General features: G+C 37.9%; 1 protein-coding gene across 1 annotated transcript in view; it reads right to left on the bottom strand.

The window, feature by feature from the left end:
- The window catches only part of LOC122815064, a 95,526-nt gene that overhangs the window by 41,515 nt on the left and 31,986 nt on the right, over positions 1-22,025 (bottom strand). Inside the window, exon 3 of the mRNA XM_044087308.1 lies at positions 2,653-2,766. Coding sequence (XP_043943243.1) covers positions 2,653-2,766 — 114 coding nt within the window. The remainder of the gene's footprint in view (positions 1-2,652; positions 2,767-22,025) is intronic.

Genomic DNA, 22,025 nt, shown 5'->3' with positions numbered 1-22,025 from the left:
CTGTTGGAAAGCCCTCCTTCACTCTTTCTACCTGAAAGTGAACCCTTAAATGGTTGGATTGGGGCACATACTAGTTTTGACATCTACACACTGACACAGACTAAACAAGGTGAGATCCCTGTGTTCAATGTCGGTGCCAAGCAAGTATAGCATGAGTCATCTGGCTGAGCTACACACCAAACAGCAATTGGATGTTGCTCTAGGATTAATGCTTTTACCAGTGTTTGCACTTGAACGTACCTCTCTGAAAATTTGTGGTTTGTCTTTCACAGAATCCAATGCTACATTAAACTGTCTGCCAGCTATGATAAAGGATATAGGGTTGAGACATTACTTACATCTAAGAACAGCAAGCAACTGAATCAAATTCTCCAAATGAGGTATCTTAGATTTTTAATTAAATCTTGGTGATATAACCTAGGGTCTTACCTACGGGTATCACATATGAACAACAACCTTGTCTGGTCTGAGCGGTATGTACACTGAACAAGTAAACATCTGTAGGGTTACCACCTGTCCCACTTTGTGAGGGACAGTCCCTTTTTGGGCAGTTGTGTCCTGCAAAGAAATCAAAAAAATGGCAAATATCTTGAGATTTTAGGACAAACATATTTTACATATTTTATGTAATAGATGCATAAAACAGTTATTCTGTATCTGAAACACCTAAATGTGATAAGAGACAGAATAAGCAACTAAAATGCTACAAAAATATGCTTTTATGTAGGCCAAAAAGTGAACTTCTGATCTTTGTACTGGCTGTGGGTATGTTTTGCCCTGCAAAATCTGATGTTTGTACCAAAATGTCCCACTTTGGGCATTTGAAAAGGTGGCAACCCTAAACATCTGGGCAAACATAACTGTGAAGTCAGAGCTTTTTAAATAACCAACTGTCTCAATCTGGTCATTAGGATAAAATAAGATTAAGTCAGAAGCTTCATTACTGTGGTGGTGGTGCTGCGGTAGCATTGTCGCTTCATAGTAAGACATCCTGTTTGATTCTCAGTGAGAACGTCTTCTGTGTTGAGATATACGTGAATGGGGGTACCTTCGTTGAAGATTGTGTGTCAGGGGCAGCAACTCGGCACGTAAAAATGTACTGTCAATCATTAGCAGACCGGAGTTTCGCTGTGGCAACCTCTAACCGGGAAGACACAATAAGTCTAGAACTTCTTTCAGTTTTATCTTTTGCTGTAATACAACTGTGAAGCAGGCTTTGCTCTACCATACCAGCTACTCTATAGGAATGTCTCTGTATTTTCATTGCACTTACTAATTTATGTTCTACATTGAATGAGCACAGGGTTGCTGTCTGAACTATCATATTAAGACTGTGGTAAACTGTAAAATACTCTATAAGCATTGTAAACCCATTACTTCTTTAGTAGGCTTTGCTCTACCATACCAGCTACTCTATAGGAATGTCTCTGTGTTTTCATTGCACTTACTAATTTATGTTCTACATTGAATGAGCACAGGGTTGCTGTCTGAACTATCATATCAAGACTGTGCTAAACTGCAAAATACTCTTTAAGCATTGTAAATCCATTACTTCTTTATAGCTTGCTTAGAGTGAGACTGTTCAATCTTATTTGATTCTGTGCCTTCTGAAACAATACTGAAATGTTATTAGTCTGTGACACTTAAATGGATATTGTGCAGGCATTTGTTCTAAGAAATAATTTTAATGCCAGATTTTGCTGTTTTGAATGCATTCATTTAGGATCTTGAAAGTTTACCAGGTGCCATTATCATGTGCATAGATTATTGAAAACAGTAATCTGGAAAATTTAACTAAAATAAAATATCATTTACATATATTTAGTATTATATTCATGAATTATGTTTTTGACCCCATCTATGTTACAAATGTGGGTCCACTGCATATGGAGTCTTGACTTTTACTTTTGCAATGGAAATACAATGTTGTCATCTGCAAAAATTGTGTTTTACACAGGTTTCCAATATCTTATATACCCAAATAACATGTGAAGAGCTCCTACTGTCTTCTTTTGGTGCATGCAGCAAAGATTGGACTGGAAATAATTATCACAGTACTCCTAATAACAAACCAGAGATGATCTTAACAGAACTCGTACACAGATTCATCAGAGATGTAAGGTCACCTCACACATGCACTATGATAGAATCATGGATACTCTCATTTTAAGGTCCATTTTCAAACTAAGTTTGCCCTTACTTCTGCAAACGTCTGGATCTCCATTATGCCAACTTCATTTTGGACTACACTTCTTGCAAAAACAAAAGTGAGTTGCTAGACCACTGATAGGTAATTATGCATTTCAGGACTTTTTTAGATCAGATTATGTTTAACATAATTTTGGAAGGATTCTTTTTTTGAAACCCAAGCATAAGATGCAATTCCTTGGAAGTGATAGGTACACTAATTACCAACTGGCTGCCGGCTACAGTTGTACTTATATATTTATTTTTTTCACACATGAGAAGAATGTAACATGGAGACTCTTTTCAGCCATTATTTACAAGTGACATTCATTCTTAACTAGTATAAATATTAACAGTTTGTATTCTCAGCCTCATAAACTTAAGTTCAGACCAAGTCCATATCCTATCCCTCAACTGCTTTGCTTGTGCAACTTAAGTAGCCTTTTCAGATTTAGTAGGTCTTACCATAGGTGATAATTCATTTGTAGAGTGAAGTCTGTTCTGTGGTTCTAACTGGTCTGAAAGATGACTTGTAACCTTGTTTTTCATAAACAGTTCACTTCTTCCAAATATCCATCTCTTAAATTAAAAAAAAAACATAATAGATTAAACATTCACAGTAACATGGAAATAATTACAATTTCCCTGCATGCATTTGAATGAGGGTTCCTATATTTATTTTTCATTGTCATGCAATAAGTACAGAAAGAATTGTGATTCATTCTTGTAGTTCTGTATCCTACTACAATGAATTACACCAGCTAAACACAGTCATATACCGAGTGTGTGTGTGTGTGTGTGTGTGTGTGTGTGTGTGTGTGTGTGTGTGTGTGTGTGTGTGTGTGTGTGTGTGTGTGTGTGTGTGGGACTCATGAAACTATTATAAGATGAAGCACAGACGCTTTAAGGCTCCAATGAGCAAACCTAAATACCACCACTGTTATGACAATACAGCATACCACCAAACGTATGAAGTACTGCACAGGAAGAGAATAACAAATAAGATAACAGCACAGAATAGTGACTACAACTTATCATGTGGATGTCACAGTGTATAAAATGGTAGGACAGTTGGTCTATGTTGTGTGGAAACAGTTTGACAATTGATTCATAGTAGTAATAGGACTACATTTGTGGAAAACAGTCTTTTATTGTGCTCCATCAAATACTGGATACACCATTCAGACAGCACATGATAGCACTGTGTATCCATTTTCTCAGGTGTGTAATCATAAGGATCACACGTTTATAGGTTCATGGTATTGCACAGAATGTTAACTAAATAAAAAAAAAAATGTTAGGTTACAGCACCGGCTACTTATACTGTTCTCCATTTTCTGAAAAAAAGCATGTTTCACAGAAATTTAATACTAATGATGCTTCATTATCAATTTTCACTGTTTATTGAGTTCACAATCTTTCACTCTCACTCACTCTCTCTCAGTGCACGTATGTATGTTTCTGCGCACACACACACACACACACACACACACACATATATATATATATATATATATATATATATATATATATATATATATATATATACACATATACATATTTTTTTTCTTACGGATCTACTTCACTTGACCTAAATTTCATTTGACTGACAATTCATTTGACTGACTCCAATTTCACCGACAGCTTACAATGCTGAACTTCAACATGCTAAATCTTAATCCATAGACAAGCACACTTAGAACATCAATAACTAACCCTTTCCAGAACTTAAAAACTACTTACTAACCCTCTTAACAGAAATGGGACAATGTACAACCAAACTAGCTGAGGGGCTATGCCCACCACACTCCCCAAACACCTAATTATATATACTAACTCCAGGATCACACTACAGTGGGGAAAAGGGCATATACTTTTAACTTGCCTTACAGTACTCTACACGTTGCCACTACTGCTGGAAACACAAAAAACATTTGCCAAATTACGTTAGATACTTCCCATAAAAATGTATAGAGACAAATCCACATTTAGAAACACTACTTTCTATATGACTATCAGCATTCTAACAGTCAGCACTGTAAGTTACAGTAATTCTTTTTATCACAAGCAAGTCATAGGTAAAGGAAAACCCACAACAACTCTATGTCTTAAATGTTGGTGAAATGGGAGTCAGTCATATGAGTTCTCACTCAAATTAAATTTAGGTCAATTGGGTGTCAGTCAAATTAATTTCAGGTCAAGTGAAGTACACCCATTCTTACATGTGTGTGCATATTAATTGAAATGACCCAAGAATAAGTTATGTTTCATTGCTTTTTTTTATATCATGAAGCTTCATGTAAAAATGTGAAAAAAGAAAAAAAAAATGCTCTTGAAAAGAGCAAGCCACTTCCCCTTCCCACACCCAACAACTACCACCCTCTTATGTATATAAAACAATTCCATGCTTACACAGCACTGGGAAAAAGTGAAAAATTTCTCAGTAGTGCACCACCACTTTGCACAATAAGTTAATCCTGGTGAAATAAACTATGATTAACAAAACTGATAAATAAGCTACTGACATAAACTATAATTGTGGGAGAATAGGTAAACTGCTATCGATATATATATATATATATATATATATATATATATATATATATATATAGTAAACGAAACACAACAAAATGACAACCACGGCCTAGGGCATATAAAATATACTTAAAAAAATTAATTATCCTTCCTCAGATCTGACCACAAAGCGCTTATCTGCTTTGTTTTATTCTGGTTTTACTTTGGATATTAAATTATATTTTATTTTGTATGCCCGAGGCCCTGGTGGACATTTTGTTGCGTTTCTTTTACTTTGGATTTATTTTTCTACAATGACCTTTTGCAGCCGCTCTCTTGTTTTGTTTGTTTATATATATATATATATATATATATATATATATATATATATATATATATATATATATATATATATATATATATTTATATATATATATATATATACACACACATACTACTCAACCATACTGAATTCCTCTGTATTTACTAGTTTTGAGGGCAAAATAAGTGGGGTGCCATGAATTCCTGGGTGGCCCCTTCAATTTCCGAATTTCACAGTTGTTTTTTCAAATTTTTTCCTTTTTTTGGATGGGGTTGTTGCTGACATCATCACATACAGGGTATGCACGATGACGTCAGCTTCATGAGACAGACTGCCATCCTGTCAGAATTTGGCTGAAGGCTTCAGGGGTGTGCCTGTACTCTGTTTAAATTCTTCTACTTCCGTTCCCTTGAGTTTCTGTAGCTGTTTATTTTTTTCTATTAATATGGTTACAGACCTGGAGCAGTAAGCAAGTAGTACAAGTTTCTAGTAATTAAGTTAAGGTACCATGTAAAACAGTATATTTCAGCTCTGTGTTTTTCCTGGTTTTGGGTGCAGTTTAACTTTGCTGCATATCTACTATCAGGTCCCAAAGTACAGGCTCAGTCTGATAGAACTGTGTATGTTCTTTGCTGAAATAGTGACAGGTGTGGCAGCTGGCCAGCCACTCTTAGATTAGGTACTTAACTGCATAAGATATCTTCTTACAGCATTTTAGTATCATCAGTATCTGTTGTTTCATTCCATTTTTATGTAGTTACCTGATTTTAACAATAGTTGCTACACTGAAGTTGCACTAGCATGGAAATCTTTATCCTGAACTGTAATGCAAGTGTATTAGAAGAATAGATGATCTTAATTAACAAAACATATGTAGCGAATGTTCCATGTTACAACAAATACAATGCTCCATGATCTACTAGTAGCACACCCACTAGTGTAGGTCTCTCAAGTTAGCACAGCTTTGGCCATTCCCTCCTTGAGGTCTACCCTAGTGGGCATGCCAGGCAATCAAGGCGGGAATGTCCAAAGCTGTGCCAATTTAAAAATATAACAGAGAAACTATGCCTATTGCTTGGCAACTTTTTATGAGTGTTAGTTGTTATCGGCGGTATGTAAATAGGTCATAATTTGTACTTGCAGTCGAACATGGGAATTTACTTAGCTTGACTGTGAGGACTCTCAAGTCAAGTGCACCAGTCGAGCTGCACTACAGAGTCAGATCGGTTCACACCCAGGCAGCATCTAACTTCTGTATTTTGCTTTGTACTTGCGCACTGTCTCCAGATAGAGAAAATGAAAAAAAAATTATATCTCTACTAGTTCCTCCTGCTCCTCCAGGTAAAAGGTTCAGTTTAACTTCTTTCCATAATTCACAGGTATGAAAGGAAATGATTTAGCCAGTTAATAAAATTAATATAAAGAGCAACATAGATGTGGAGTGGACCAATACCAGAGGAATAAATGTGCATTTGCAGTTAGTTACAATTACTCATAATTTAATGTATATTTTTTAAAATACACAAATCCACGTTGTCAGGTGGGTGGAAATAAATACCATGATGGATTTAATGGTGGGGACTAGACAATATGCAAGTTTTATGCCAGATTGTACTGCTGCATGTTGATTTGTATGGGTTCCAGTGTTCTGAAATATCTTTGTTAAAATATTTTGACAAAAAAAAATGGTCTACACCTCATGATCGCCTACTGTATGATTCTAATGCAAGCTACCTGGACCTCACATTCAGTCACAGATCAGAGATCCCTTCTACCTCATGGTCTTCAAAATGTCACTAGAAGTCATTTTTTTCTCTCACCATTAAATCTGACTTGCAATAGAAGAACTGAAGATTTTGAAACTCACATTTTCAAAATACAATTTATAGACCACTACTTAATGATGGCATTGCATTTAATTAATCTGTTTGTTAGCTAGGTAAGCCCACTGGGCAGTGTTCTGTTTTTAGGGATGACCCAAGAGCACTCTCTGGTTGGGTGCCTTACCTAGAATCATACAGCAGGCGAATGGAGGTGAAATAAATCAAATATTGTACCTTTCACTACAGGAAGCATCTTGTTAACAACTCAGAGCATTAATCCTGTGCAGTAATTGCCAATTGCTTTGATTAATTCAGATCCAAAATGGGATTTCCAATTGCAAATGAAACTGTGCAATGACACACAATAGCTACACTGTAGGGTTCTTAAAATGGCAACCCTGAAAATTTAATATCAAAATTCTCTCTAGGTGAAATGTTATAATCTGCCTAGCAGTCAGCTAGTTAAAATGAATAATGTAATTTTGTAAACATTGTTGTAAACAAATGCACATTACTATATCAAAACAATATTCTGAGCTCAGATTTTCTGCTTATTATCTGTGGACCACCACCAGTAATCTATGACATTAAACTTGCATGCAAAATGGGATTTGTGAAAATGACTGTGAAACAACATTGACAAATAAAACTGGGTAATAGCACACATCAGTTAAACATAGGAGTCTTTAAAATTACTACCATGAAAAATTCATACCAAAATTCCCCATAGTTAAAAAGTTATAACCAGCAAAGCAATGTTGTTAGTGAGCTATGTAAGACCTCTCAACCAATCGGGGACAAATTTCAACAGAATCAGGGACAAGTCAAGAAACAATCAGGGACAATCAGGGGCACTTTTAAAATATTAGTGCTATTAACTTGAAACACTGACAGAATCAGAACATATGAATTAATGCACATTTTCTGAAGCAAAAGAAGTCTATAACTCTTAATTATTGTCATTATTCATTAAGTGTAATTCACCACCTTTCCTCCAAAAGTCACTAGTTTTAGGAGGGATTAAGAGGGACAGATCTAAAATTTGAGTCAAAATCAGGGACGGCTGAGCGGTAATGTACCTCTACTTCAAGTTCAGATTTTCAGCATGCCCTCTATATTTCACAGTCACTTGCATTATAACAGTAAACTTGTGCAGCTCAGACCCAAAACATGATTTTATGAAAATACCTACAATATGGCATTTACAGATAAAATTATGTAATGACACACAACAGTTGATAGAAGGTACCCTAAGTGACTTCCTTGAAAATTCTATACAAAAATTTTTCACTGTTAAACAGTTATAACTCAACACAGCAGCCAGTTAGCTGATAATGGATGGGCGGACTATTCTACATTAAAGTGTTCGAATACATACAACTGTTGTAGTATATATACTATCAAACTTAAATTTTCTTCATCACCATCCATTGTATCCCATTTTCTACATGGGGTAGAGGTATTGTGTTAACTGCCACCATGTATCTTGATTCTTTTGCCACTATCCAGCTTTCTTCGACTATCATGTTTGAATGTTGCAGGTCTTCTATCTCATAATCTAGCCTTCTGTTGGCTGGATGACCTTGTCTCCTCTTGCCTTCTTCCTGCTTCTCCCAAATCTTCTTTACCAATGCACCTTCGTCTTTCCTGTACACATGACCAAACCGTTATGCGGTAAGGCACATGGAGTGTGAATAACACAAATATTACCACATGCCCAGGGGTGTTGTGAGGCATGAACCCAAAGGATGAGTGCCTTACAGTCTCAGGGCATGCAGTGATACATGTACCATGCCTAACCCCAAGGGCCTTATTGTACTTGTAAAAGTAGCATGCAGATATTTTATTCAGTTAGAATTTTACCTTCTAAAGGTAAAATTAAAACTGAAAAAAATGGATGCTCAATTTACAGGTGCAATAACGCACTTGAGATTGTATGAAATGACAAATGTACTGCAACCCTGTGTAAGTGTCTGGCAACAGTATCTGCTTGATGGCATTTTTTATTGTCATTTTTAGAAATTAAAAACATCCTGTAGTCAAATAAACATATGTTTTTTTTGTCTGATTACACCATTCATATTTGCAAGTCAGTATCCAACAGAAAAGGCAATTGCTTATACTACCAAGGTGCATCCCCTACAGACATCTTGGTAGACATCTCAAGCCCAGCACCCTCATCCAAACCATTGCTAGGTTAGTGAGTTTTTTTTAGCTTCCTTGGTAAGGAATACTAGGAATTCCTCCACCTCCATGAGATGCTTTTCTGTTTGTGGTTTGCTCCCTCTGATAAACCTGTCTCTGTCAAGTTCATGTACCTTGGTCTTGGCATGCAGTAACATACCACTAATCCTGCAACACAGTTGTATCATTGCCATATTATGACCATCCACTGCATTTATGTCCTGCAGCAGTCTCTGCTACACCTGGTCACAGAAGGTATTGCATGCTTTTGGTCACATGACAAGATGTGCACACCTCTGGGATGCACATGCAGATCAGGGTATGTTTGCATGACTATCAATATCAAACAAGAATTGACTCAGTAGTATCCTAAGCCACTTTTCAGTCACCACACCCCTTGTGCTACTGTGGTTTAACAAGTCTCACACTGTGCCATAGCATAATACCTTTGAGTATGTTAGTCATGTCTGCTGTCCTTCAAATCTATGCTGATAGCACAGTCTGAGCCTAGTGTATAGATGGTCTCATATCCCCTGCAGTATGTCATCCAGTCCATGTGCATATGGTATGCTGTCACAAACCCTGTACATCAGAACAGAGTCTGGGCCTGACCATACTGCCTGTCCCCTCTCATGTTAATTTCTCCAGGATGATTGCAATTTGTCCTGTCCTTTTCCTTGTACCCTGCCAGGTTGCTCTTGCAGCATGTCAATCTACTGTCATACCGTGTGTTGTGTGAGTCCAGTCATTCCACTACACAGTTACTGTTCCTACTTCCACACGCCATTGTGTGGTCACTTTAGTCCTGTTGTCCATTACCAGTAGTCCTGTGAACTGCCATTTTGCCTATGTGCCATTAAACTGTAATATCCACCACATTTTAATTCTCTAAACCACTAGTCATATTGCAGTCTCCCAAAATACGGTGACATAATTTTCTTTCACTGTATCACAGACCTTGTATTGCAATAATTATAAAAGTGCATTCACTTAGTGTGGTCATTCTGAATTGTGGTTATAACACAATATGTTATCAATCATAACTGTTGCTATAATGCTCAGGTCTCCTTGATCTCAGGCTGGGAGGTCATGTATAGTGTGTGGGTATACTCAGCCACTGTGAGTCCTTGTCATGCTTTAAGCTACAATTTATAACTGTTGAGGTGTATTGTGCTACCATGTTATTGGTTGATACAAGTCACATGCTATCCTGTGCTGTCCTGCACATGCAACCTTGTGCATCAGACTATCATATCCTCTTGTTTTAGACCTGCAGAGTGAACATGGAATCTGTAGGCATTGAGTTTAATAGGGCTTCCACAGGGTGCAACAAGGACAAATCTCACTCCACCTACTGCACAGGGACCACATACCACCTTCTGTGGAGAAATAAGACCCCCTATTTATACCAGTTTATTAGGGTGTCAAGGGATGCCATTGGCATCTTCTGCTCTGGCAAGCACTGCAGATGTAAGTATAGTGACCTGTTGATGTACCACCCAAACCTTGTCCACCAGTAGGAAGACAAGGTTAGGGAGAAGAAGCAGCCTTACTACTGTAGGCATTCTATTCTTGGTATTGCATTGTATATTAGACTTACAACCCACAGCTATAATACTGTCTTCTGTTATCAGAAATGTGCTGTGCTGATTACAGTTTCTTTCTTTCTCTTTCTTTCTTTCTTTCTTTCTTTCTTTCTTTCTTTCGTTCTTTCTTTCTTTCTGTATTTCCCAGCAGCCCAAGAAATACAAAGAAAACAGTTTGGACTGTCTATGGTTATGAGACAGACTCTGCAGGCTGCTTGGCAAGTTTAAAGTACTGCTGGCAATAGTGAGCAATTTTAGTGATTACAAATCTATTGTTTTTTTTTTTTGTTGTTTGTTTTTTTTTTGCTTTATTCTGTTTCTCCATTTTTTTTTTGTTGTTGTATAGAATCAGCTATGGTGCAGCCTGTGGTGAAGCAGCACAACAGTTAGGTCACCATGCTTGGCACTGGCTACAGTGCCCTTTGCTGGTCCCCAGCAGTCCCCAGGCCTGCTTTCTTTCATGGTGACACAGGATACCCTGTGGAAGGTGATGTGAGGGGCTCACTGGTGACCTTCATTGGGTGAAGACTCCTCAGCAGAGAGATGTATAAAAAGGCCCTCCTGGGTAACATGGTGAAAAGTACAGTGACTGGTGATCACTGAGGTGGAACACCAGGAGGATGCACACAATGGCATTCTGGAGTGTCTTCTTTTTTGGCTGATTTAGTTTCACAGTTGGCTGGCTGCATCCTTCAAGCAACTAGAGGTGATGTCCACCCTTGATGTCAGCCACAGTCATGACTGACATCTAGGTGGCTTCCCCTTGGGACAGCCATCAAGAGCTTCTTTATAGCCCATCATTGTGTTTCCCATCCTTATATGTTATTCCCCTGCACTGTTTGTAGCCCAGTCCTTCCTAACACCAGTTTACTGCTGTCTGTCATTCCATGCCATTCCATTTTTACCTCCCTCCTTATTTGTCACTACCATTACTCTTAGCTTTTGTCTGTATTATGCATTTGTTTCTCTAGCCCTGCTCCCTTCCCTATACCTTCCATCCTACCTACACTTTCCCCTTGCTACTTCCCCCCTCTGCCTTTCTTCTTAAAAAGGGCATCTCTACCCACAGAAAAGTACACCTTTCTTACCCGATCAATCTTCCCTTCATGTTGTCCTTTTATGTGTTTCTCTCTTTTTTTTCTTCTCCATTTCTGGCTGTACCATATCTCCCTTCCCACCACATTTATCCATTTATTGGATAAAATGATAAACTCAACTAATCCAAAAACAACTTTTTGGGAAACTTGGACAGAATATTTTTTGTTAGTGTGAACTGTTATAGTCCTTCAATCTTTACTGTATATCAGACATACTGATGTAGTTAATGTAGCAGCTTCATTATGCTGTAAAATCAGAAAAAAGATAAACTTGTTAAGCATTTCCTAGTCTGAGAGCCAATCTTAACAGCGCTAAGAGGTGTTTAACAAAAGCTTGATATGGACACCCTAAATTAAAAAGGCTTAACAGAAATCTTGTTAAGGACACCCTAAACACTCTTAAGATCAAGTCTCGCACTAGGAGCTAACAGAGGGCAATGCTGGCTTGCAATGAACAAAAACAGAAAGTAAAACAGAGCTGTCAGAATTTAATTCTGCCACAGTTACAAAAGTGGCAGATTGAAGGGTCTTACATTTTAAAAGCTGTTTTGCATTTTATCAAAGGAGTATTTTGTTTCTGCCTGTTGTACCTCCCGTCTGTACCTGATTTTGCAGACTGCCCCTGATTTTTCCTCATGCTTTTGCCTTGTTGTTCATAAAATGTTTGATTTTCTAGTAAATCGCTGAGGATCACAAGTAATTAATAATGCCAGGCATTAAAGTTTCATATATCTTATTGCTCAGAAAATGCATCTCCATGCATACCTTGCTGTTTTATTTACTTTTTAAGTGAATTAGAGCAATATTTTTTTAAATTGCCCCTGATTTTACTCCTTTGTCACCCCATTATTTTTGAATTTGACCAGAATTCTTAAACAAAGAAGTTGGGAGGTATTCTACTGTCTGTATGACAGTTCTCACTAATTGCTTTATCAGCTTTCAAAGTCAGGAAAACACTTCTTGCTCCTACACTTTTTAACTGGTGGTAGATGGAACAAATAAAGTTCCATGCACTATAAAAATTATGACTGGTTCTCCAATCATAGCTCTTATTATGTGTTCTTAATATGGACATCAATATTCATCTCTCGAGCTTTGTTTTTGAGGTGAATTTCTTGGCATCCATGTCTCAACCCAGTTATGATCAGAGAATGAATTATAATCCTCTATGTTTTTGGTGGTTTCCTCCATTTCCTATATGTGGAGATAGATGATTTAACACATTGACTTAAATCTAATATTTTAAGGGTTTCATCCATTGCTTAAATGGGATGCTGCAAAGAAAAGAAAAAGGCAAGCAAATTATGTTAGACAAATGTTTTTCTCTTTTAAAATATGTTAAATCATGTCTGCAACCGATTTGTTATACGGAAACTGTAAATAGAAAATAAATGAAAGAATTGGAGTATATAACTGCATGTTCTTAATGGTAATGTATTTGAATGCTGGCATATTCATAAACATTATGCACAGACCAATAAATGAGTTGTATGTGATGTTGTCTACATGGGTTAGTCATTACTTTAATTATTAAGGGTGAAGCACAGAAGTGGCACTTTTCTGAAAGGAGGACTAACCAGACACATGGTAGCATGAGTAGGTAGCACCCTCTGCATATATTACATAATATCTCTCATCCACATATGTCTGTGGAGCACTGTGAGACAATAATGGATGCATGCATCACAATGGTCAGGCGAAAGGCGCATTTATGTGACAAAATTTGTTGTTTGATATTTTGGATGATACAGGAGAGGGTTTTCCAAACATCATGGGTCTGAAGGCATAGTTCTAGCAGAGGTGACAGTTGTAGTCTGCTGGCTACCAGACAAGATGATATGATTGCTACAGAGAGGGATAATACCTGGAAATCTGCAGTGGGTAATGGAATGGAGGCCAAAGAGAGGACTGGACCAAAAGAATTAGGAAGAGCAGTACGCCTAATGGGTTATATTGAAATATACAATCCAAAAGTCTCATAAAGTTTCAGGGCACAGAGCTGAGCTTATTTTTAAGAGGTCTGAAAAAAGAGGGATCTGTTTTAATGCTACATTGTCTAGCTCAGAGCAGTAGATTTAATGGTAACCCAAACACTGACACATATCTGCACCTGACAGCATAAATAAGTAATCATAGCAGCCCTCAACAGCAGACATTACACCATGTAGTTTGATGACACTATGTCACTACTGATAGCTAGTATTGTACTTTGGGATTATGACACACCATGATGTTACCTACTGTGCTGTCATGGCTGGGAGCATTTTGTAGGGGTTTAGCCTTTTGTGGTATGACAGCAAAGCAGAAGTCATTTGAATATAAGCAAGGGATGTGTGTTTCCATTGGCCTGATCCCTGTGGGATCACAGTGTGGATGTCTCTTTGGGTTAGGATGGTCTGGAGTGTTTCTTCCACAAAGTACCACTGGCACCTGGCTGTTCACCATTCCTATTTTTGTCTACATATGTCTATGCATTCTCAGTCTTCAGCAGCTAATGCTTCACAGCAATGTTCTGCTGTGTCCAACATCAGACCACTAGAGATGTCATCCTTTATTTTGGTGCTGGTCATCAGCAGTAGGACTGTGCCATGTGTCACAGTTATAGAGTACATTGTAAAACATTTGAGTTTCTGAATTTCATGGGATGGTGCAGCTCCGTATTTGCATATGTACTCCTTTTACATGAACTCCAATGTATTCTGCAGTGAAGGATAATACTGCAGAGTGTTTAGGCATGTTTATGAATTCAGTACGATTTTGGTATATGTTTTTTATGAATTTCACCCCCATGTAATTTGGACTATGTATGCAAATCCCAGCCATATTATGCTGACCAGAATAAAATGTAGCTTGGGTGGAAAGTAACCAAGAAAAACACAAAACCACTTCCTGGAAGTGAGAGGAAAACCCAAATAAACAGTCAGTGGAGTGCAGAACCACGAAGATTTATCAAATCCACTTCAGACTTGATAAGCCATTTCATCCTGACAAGTATATGACTTTATCAAAACCAAAGTGCCTGTCAACTTGCAACAGTTAAATAGCACAACACTAATTAAACAATCAAGAATTAAAGTGATATCCATAAAAACAGCCTTAAACAAGCCCATAAGATTTTTTACAGACCCTGAGGGGATAGACACAGAGGAGCCAGAGGAACTTTTGGAAAAACAAGAAGGGCAACTGTACTTCAATAATGAACATAATGTTGTACACATGAACAAGTTTAAGAAAAAAAGCCTTTTCAACCCCCTTTGCACCCACCGTTGATGGATTTTGAAAAGATTTGCACTAGGAAGATATAACAGGCATTTTATACTCAGAAAGACAGATTTTATAATCTTAGTAAGGCCAAAGCATTACTTTTGAGGAAATTTACAGAAACTGATAATATCAGGATAATGAAGCCTGATAAAGGGGGAGGGGTGGTTCTGGTAGAGAAGAATGACTATGTGAATGACTCAGCTAGTATGCTATATGACACTGATCAATATGAAAATGTGTCTAAGTACGAAATAAATATCGCGCATAGGAAATTACTGTTATTTTTGGAAGACAGTTTGCTTCAAGGGGTGATTAATGAAGAACTTTACAACTTTTTATACAATGATCATCCTTTTATTCCCACAGTATTCGGTATCCCAAAGGTACACAAGAATGTGTACCACCCCCCTTATGACTTATAGTAGCTGCACACAACAGTTCTACTTACTCACTAGGAGTATTTGTAGATCATTTACTAAAGGACACACTTAGTCTTATTACCCATGTTTTAACTGACTCATGGGATTGTTTGTCAAGGATTAGGCAGGATTTTTTCTGGTGAAACAACAGGGTTTTCCACCATAAATGTGGTTGACTTATTTAGTTTCATTCCACATGACATTGGGCTGGAACTTTTTTCAGAAGCCCTTTTGGAATACACAACACTTAATGGGGCTCTTACGAATTTTGTCATGGATGTTATGGAGACCATTCTTCATAATAATTACATTTGTTTTGAAAATTAGTTTTTTAAACAATCAAAAGGGGTCACAATGGGATCGAGCTGTGCTCCCATGTATGCTAATTTAGTGATGGTGTCATGGGAAACAAGATATATATTTGATTCAGGTTTTAGTTGTAAATGGTTGACATACTTGCATTACTTGGATGACATATTTGTCCTCTGGAAGGGTGAGAGGTCAGTTGTGGACAATTTCACTTACTACATTAATAACATTTGTGGTTATTTTAAGTTCACCCACAATTTTTGTACTGATGTCATAGATTATCTTGATGTGACCATTACTAGAGACATCAGTCAGTGTAAGTTTACTTCTAAAGTGTTTCATAAGCCAACCTATTCTAACAGTTATTTGGCTTATGATAGTAATCATCCATACTTTGTGAAGATGAACATTGTAAGGGGTCAGATGATCAGAGTTGCTAGAATGTGTTCTATGCTCTCTGATTTTAAGATTGAGCTTGGTAACCTTATCAATATGTTTGTGGCCAGGGGTTACCCTGAAAAATGGGTCCAGGAGATTGGTAGGGAAGTCCTAGAAGGTTGGAGCACAAGGTTTGTTCCCTTTCTTGGACAAGGTTTTGTTAATAATAAAGGGACATGAACAAATAATCAAACTTTTTCTCAATTCTATGGTCACTTATTTGGTTCCTTTGGCCAGAAAGTTAGAGATATCTTGACAAAAAATTGAGTGATACTGGAATGCAACAGTGAATTGTATAGTAAATTTGGCAATAAGCCACTTTTCAATCATAAGGTAGGACACAATTTGAAGTTCCTATTAGAACACCCACTTACTACTCACACTGTCACCAAGGGAAGAAGGAGCTGTGGTTCCTGTAAATACTGTTCCTTTGTTTTGAAAGCAACAGACATCTTGATAGGTAATCCCCTTCGGACAGTTAATTTAGTGGGGAGAAACTGTGACATTATAGGTTTAGTATATGTTTGTGTTTGTCAGGGCTGTAACGGGTTTTACGTGGGTAAAACAGAAAGGTCTCTACGTAAAATAATTTATTAACACCTTTATGCCATAGAAACCCATAATAACAACAATGCCTTATACAAACACACACTTTCTTGTGATGCCTACAATGGTTTTAAGTTTGGTATTCTGGAGATTATTAAGAAAAACATTAGGGGTGACAATTGGTCTAATGAAATATACAAGACTGAGTTTAGATGGCAGTTAATTCTTAATACCAACACCCCCCCCCCAGGAATGAATGAACATAAATCACTGGTGCCGATTTTAAGGGATAGTGCATATATTTTATAACATATTTTAACATAGAGTATAATTTCTGTTGAGATAGTTTTATTAATTGTTGATTATCACACACTCATTGTTTCATTTGTATATATTTTTACTAGCCGGTATGGGCTTGTTTAAGGCTGTTTTTTATGGACATCACTTTAATTCTTGATTGTTTAATTGGTGTAATATTTAACTGTTGCAAGTTGGCAGGCACTTTGGTTTTGATAAAGTCCTACACTTGTCAGGAGGAAAGCGCTTACCAAGTCTGAAGTAGATTTAATAAATATTCATGGTTCTACACTTCATTGACTGTTTATTTGGGCTTTCCTCTCGCTTCCAGGAGGTGGTTTTGTGTTTTTCTATGCTGACCAGAATGTTAACTTAGTTTAGACTTGTTTTCAGTGGTGGCCTATGAGCACTGTCTGGATAAGTGATTTGCTTACAGTTACACATTAGGCAAATAGAGCACATCTGGATTAAACCAAGGACTACAAGATATTTACTAGAAGCATACAATTAACTCTGTGATAAATTGACAGACTGTTTTCAGGGCCCATATAAATGCTGATTACTGAGTAAAGTGATATATCTGTCAAAATGATAACAGATAACTGGTTATGTTGCTCAAGTGTTCGAGCAACTGACCTCTAAATTTCTGTTGGTTGTTGTTGTTGTTGTGTCTTTCGGCTTTTCGGTTAGAACTCCGGTCCGCTAATGATTGGCAGTAGATTTGTACATGCCGAGTTGCCAGCCCTAATGCACAACCTTCAACGAAGGTATGCCCATTCATGCATGTCTCCACACAGAAGACGCTCTAGCCGAGAATCGAACGGGACAACGTCTTACTGTGAGGTGGCAACGCTACCGCAGCACCACCACAATAGTCTTTAAATTTCTGTTGGTGATTAAGATAAAAAAAGATGTCACAATACTGATGACTGCTACAATGTGACAGTTCAATTTCTAACACATTTATAACAGTTTGCATCACAATGTTACTTTTACCTTGAGAGTCATTCCAGTCCAAGGTTGTGTACAAGATCAGATTATGTATAATAACTACAAGATTTATTAATGCACAGTTAATGAAGAACTCATGATGTTGTTACCCCACTTGTCTAGCAAGCAAACACACACACACACACACACACACACACACACACACACACACACACACACACACACACACACACACACACACACACACACACACACACACACACACACACACACACACACACAAAGAACACACATAGACCTAGCTGAAATATTAGTTCATGAGTCTACTTTTTTAAGTCAGATATCTGAACTGAAGGGTGATAATAACCACCCAGAGCAAGTTTCCAGTGAATGGATAGATCAGAAATTATTCTGAGCTCAGATTTAATGTTCACTGTTAACAAGTGCAGGGCTTCCTCAGCAGAGGAAATGTGTGAGTCTTAGCCTGTACAAACCATTGTTCTGTGGCCTTGACTTTTAGCTGAGAGGTATTGTGGAGAATACATCCCCACAGAAGTAGTTTCTACCCAGCTGTATTACTCCTTAGGAACTAAAGGCACATGCTTTATGTTCAAATTAGTGAGGTAAAGGAGTAAGGGCCTTAATGCTGCACACAGCAACTACCTGGAGTTCTTCTCTAACCTGTACTAGAGGACAAATGTCCTGTTGTATACCACTAGCCCTACCTATGGTGGGTGCCATCTGATTTGGCATGATCTGGCATGATAGCAACATCCCTACTGCTGCAGTCTGTGTAGATGTAGCTACAGCAATAAAACTTGCCAGATGTGGAGAGTATACCAGCAGATGGAGACTCTATCTCTATACATGGGGAAATTGTTGCTGCTCATAAACTGGACCCTTTGAAGATGCCAGTTCCTTATGGTGATGATCATGTAATCATCCTCTGTAGAATGCAGAATGAAGATCTGCACAGCACAGTAGTGAGCTGCATCTTCATTAACACTAGTACTGCCTATATCAATTGCTGACAGTGCAACACAGGCCGGCTATACCATAAGTAGTATGCCACCATTGTATCACAACACAGGCTGGTTGTGCCATAAGTAGTATGCCACCATTGTATCACAACAAAGGCCAGTTATGCCATAAGTAGTATGCCACCATTGTATCACAACACAGGCTGGTTATGCCATAAGTAGTATGCCACCATTGTATCACAACACAGGCTGGTTGTGCCATAAGTAGTATGCCACCATTGTATCACAACACAGGCTGGTTGTGCCATAAGTAGTATGCCACCATTGTATCACAACACAGGCCAGTTATGCCATAAGTGGTATGCCACCATTGTATCACAACACAGGCCGGTTATGCCATAAGTAGCATGCCACCATTGTATCGTTGTGTATTGTATCACAACACAGGCCAGTTTTGCCATAAGTAGCATGCCACCATTGTATCGTTGTCTTGTTGATCAGACTGTAGAGGTCAGCATACCTTTGGTCCAGCTGCTCAAAATGACACTGCAACATTTTCTACAGGGACTGGTGTGCCATAAAATAGTATGCTTGTACCTACATATTGACTGGCAGTCTCAGTCCTCATCAGCTGCAATTACTGCATCCCTGGTCTGTGCACCCTACATTGCTGTACTTACTATGGTGACCACATCAAGTCTAGTAGTAGTGTGCTGTGCTGCATGTCTATCCTCATCTGGACATCACTACCCGAAGACACAGAAGTCACGGTACCATGTACATGAGACAGTACTACAGGCTTTCATCCACCCTGACCTACATCAAACAGCCATCTCCTGGATTAGTCTTCATTATCCTGATGGGAAAACATATAGAATGAAATAGACTACCTCCCAGACCCACAGCTGCCTCGTCCATCCATGTGCACACTAACTAGATTCACATCAGTACTATTGTTAGTACTGGGCCTGTCCATGTCCATAGCACTAGTATCATATGCATCCATGCTTGCACTGGTTAGGTGTCAGCAGTTCCAAAAGGGCCACTGGCATTATTCACTCTTCAGCTTGTGCATCTGGACCTCACAGTGTAGAAACCAGCCATAGAGATGTTAATATGTACCCCTGCACCTGTAACACCTGCAACAAAAATACATATTAGAATGGAAAAATCCCCCTTAAAACAAAGGGAGAAAGTGGAATATGCTATGTTGAGTTAATAATGCATGCTTCATAAAGTGCCTAGCTGAGAGTAGGGATGGCAGCGCCTGCAATAGTCAACCCTGCACATTAAAATATGGATAGACAGCAGGATAATTCCTGCAGATTACCCTCTATAGACATACAGAGTATAACAGAATGGTTTAATGCATAATCAATAGAAAGTATGGCAGATGGTGGTCCATGAAACACATATCATGAACCATGGCATGCTGCCATTATACTAACACAGCTAAACAATACAATTTACAACTACAATCTATTACATATTAGTGACAGCATAGTTGCCTTCCTTAACTCCTGCATGAGGACCACTGACCTCAACCTCACCCTTAACTCCAGCAAAGGGAAGTTCAGGTACTAGGCTAGCAGCATCATCTCCACTTTCATGAGGTACATGCCATGTGTGAATTTGAAAAGCAGAGATATTGGCCATCTGCAGATCTATTTCAATTACCCCTTTTAAATGCATTTAACATTCTAATTCCTCTCTGTTCTTACCTTTCCCCTTTACCTTTTTCTGCCTACCCCATGCTGTCTTGAATGTCTCTATAAATAACATTACTGCAATCCATTCTGATAGACCATGTGATGAGTCCACGACATTCTCTGCAAAAAAAGTGCTTTCAGAGGTGCTGGATATAGCCCCAATAATTTGCTGCCTGTGCCCCCTATTTCACCCTTTGTCCTTCCTGTTTAGAGAGACCCCTTCACATTTCTTTAACGTGATCTAGTGCGCCAATATCATGTCTCCCTGTCTCTTCTAGACTCAAATGAAAAGGGCTCAAGATCTCCTAGTCATGTGGTTGAAGAGGCCAACCATTTCATCTTCAGGTTACTAAACAAATGGCATCACTAATGTCCACTTGATACAGACTAAAATCCTCCATTTAGACAGAAAACCAAACTGCTAATCTAGACACTTGATGTCTTTCATGTACATTTCTCATGTCACTGGGAAGCAGTCAGATATTGGGTGGTGCCAGAGAGAGATAGTTGAGGTGGTATAGTAGTTGAGAGATAGCTAATGTTTCAAAGGAGGAGGAGACTGTTTAACATCTCAGAAATATTTGGGAGTTCCTTAGGAGATCTGTATGCCACATCTACCTACTGCTTTACAGGATGTATCTACGTGTCACATAACACAATCAGCGTTAATGGCAGACATCTGAAACAACTGCATACCCCTGTAATGACAGACGTGAGCCAGCATAACTGTAAAGAGATTATATAATATGCAAGTAACAACATCAAAACATATGAAACAAGACATGTTTAATGTTTGCCCATTTTACTTCACATTATGGTACATTTGTTATTACAATGTAATGGACAGCAGATCCATCCCATAAGGTTTATTTATTTTGTTATATAACAAAAGACACAAACGTGTAATGTCATGAAAGCCATATACTAATGATATAAATAGAATGCCATGAATGTATCCGTCTGCCTATCATATGTTATCAAGTTACTCCAGTACTTTACATGACATGCAGAAATCAGGCTAATACTTATATTATTACATCTACATTTATTGATGTGGCAGCCTTCACTATAAATGCTAAACAGAAATGGATACAGCACACACTCACACACACACACACACACACACACACACACACACATACACACACACACACACACACACACATGTATATATATATATATATATATATATATATATATATATATATATATATATATATATATATATATATATATACATATATATATATATATATATACACACACACACACACACACACACATATATGTTTTACATATATCATTCATTTGCATGCAACACTGATATAGGACCTGATTCCAAAAGAATGGGTACAGTGCAAGTTAGCACTGACACTAGTCCTTTGGAAAACTTGACCCT

The sequence above is a fragment of the Protopterus annectens genome, chromosome 11.part0 (genome assembly GCF_019279795.1).
Source record: "Protopterus annectens isolate FY-2018-M chromosome 11.part0, PAN1.0, whole genome shotgun sequence".
Taxonomy (NCBI): Eukaryota; Metazoa; Chordata; order Ceratodontiformes; family Protopteridae; genus Protopterus; species Protopterus annectens.
The sequence above is the reverse complement of the archived record's forward strand: the minus strand, read 5'-3'. Positions and strand labels throughout refer to the sequence as shown.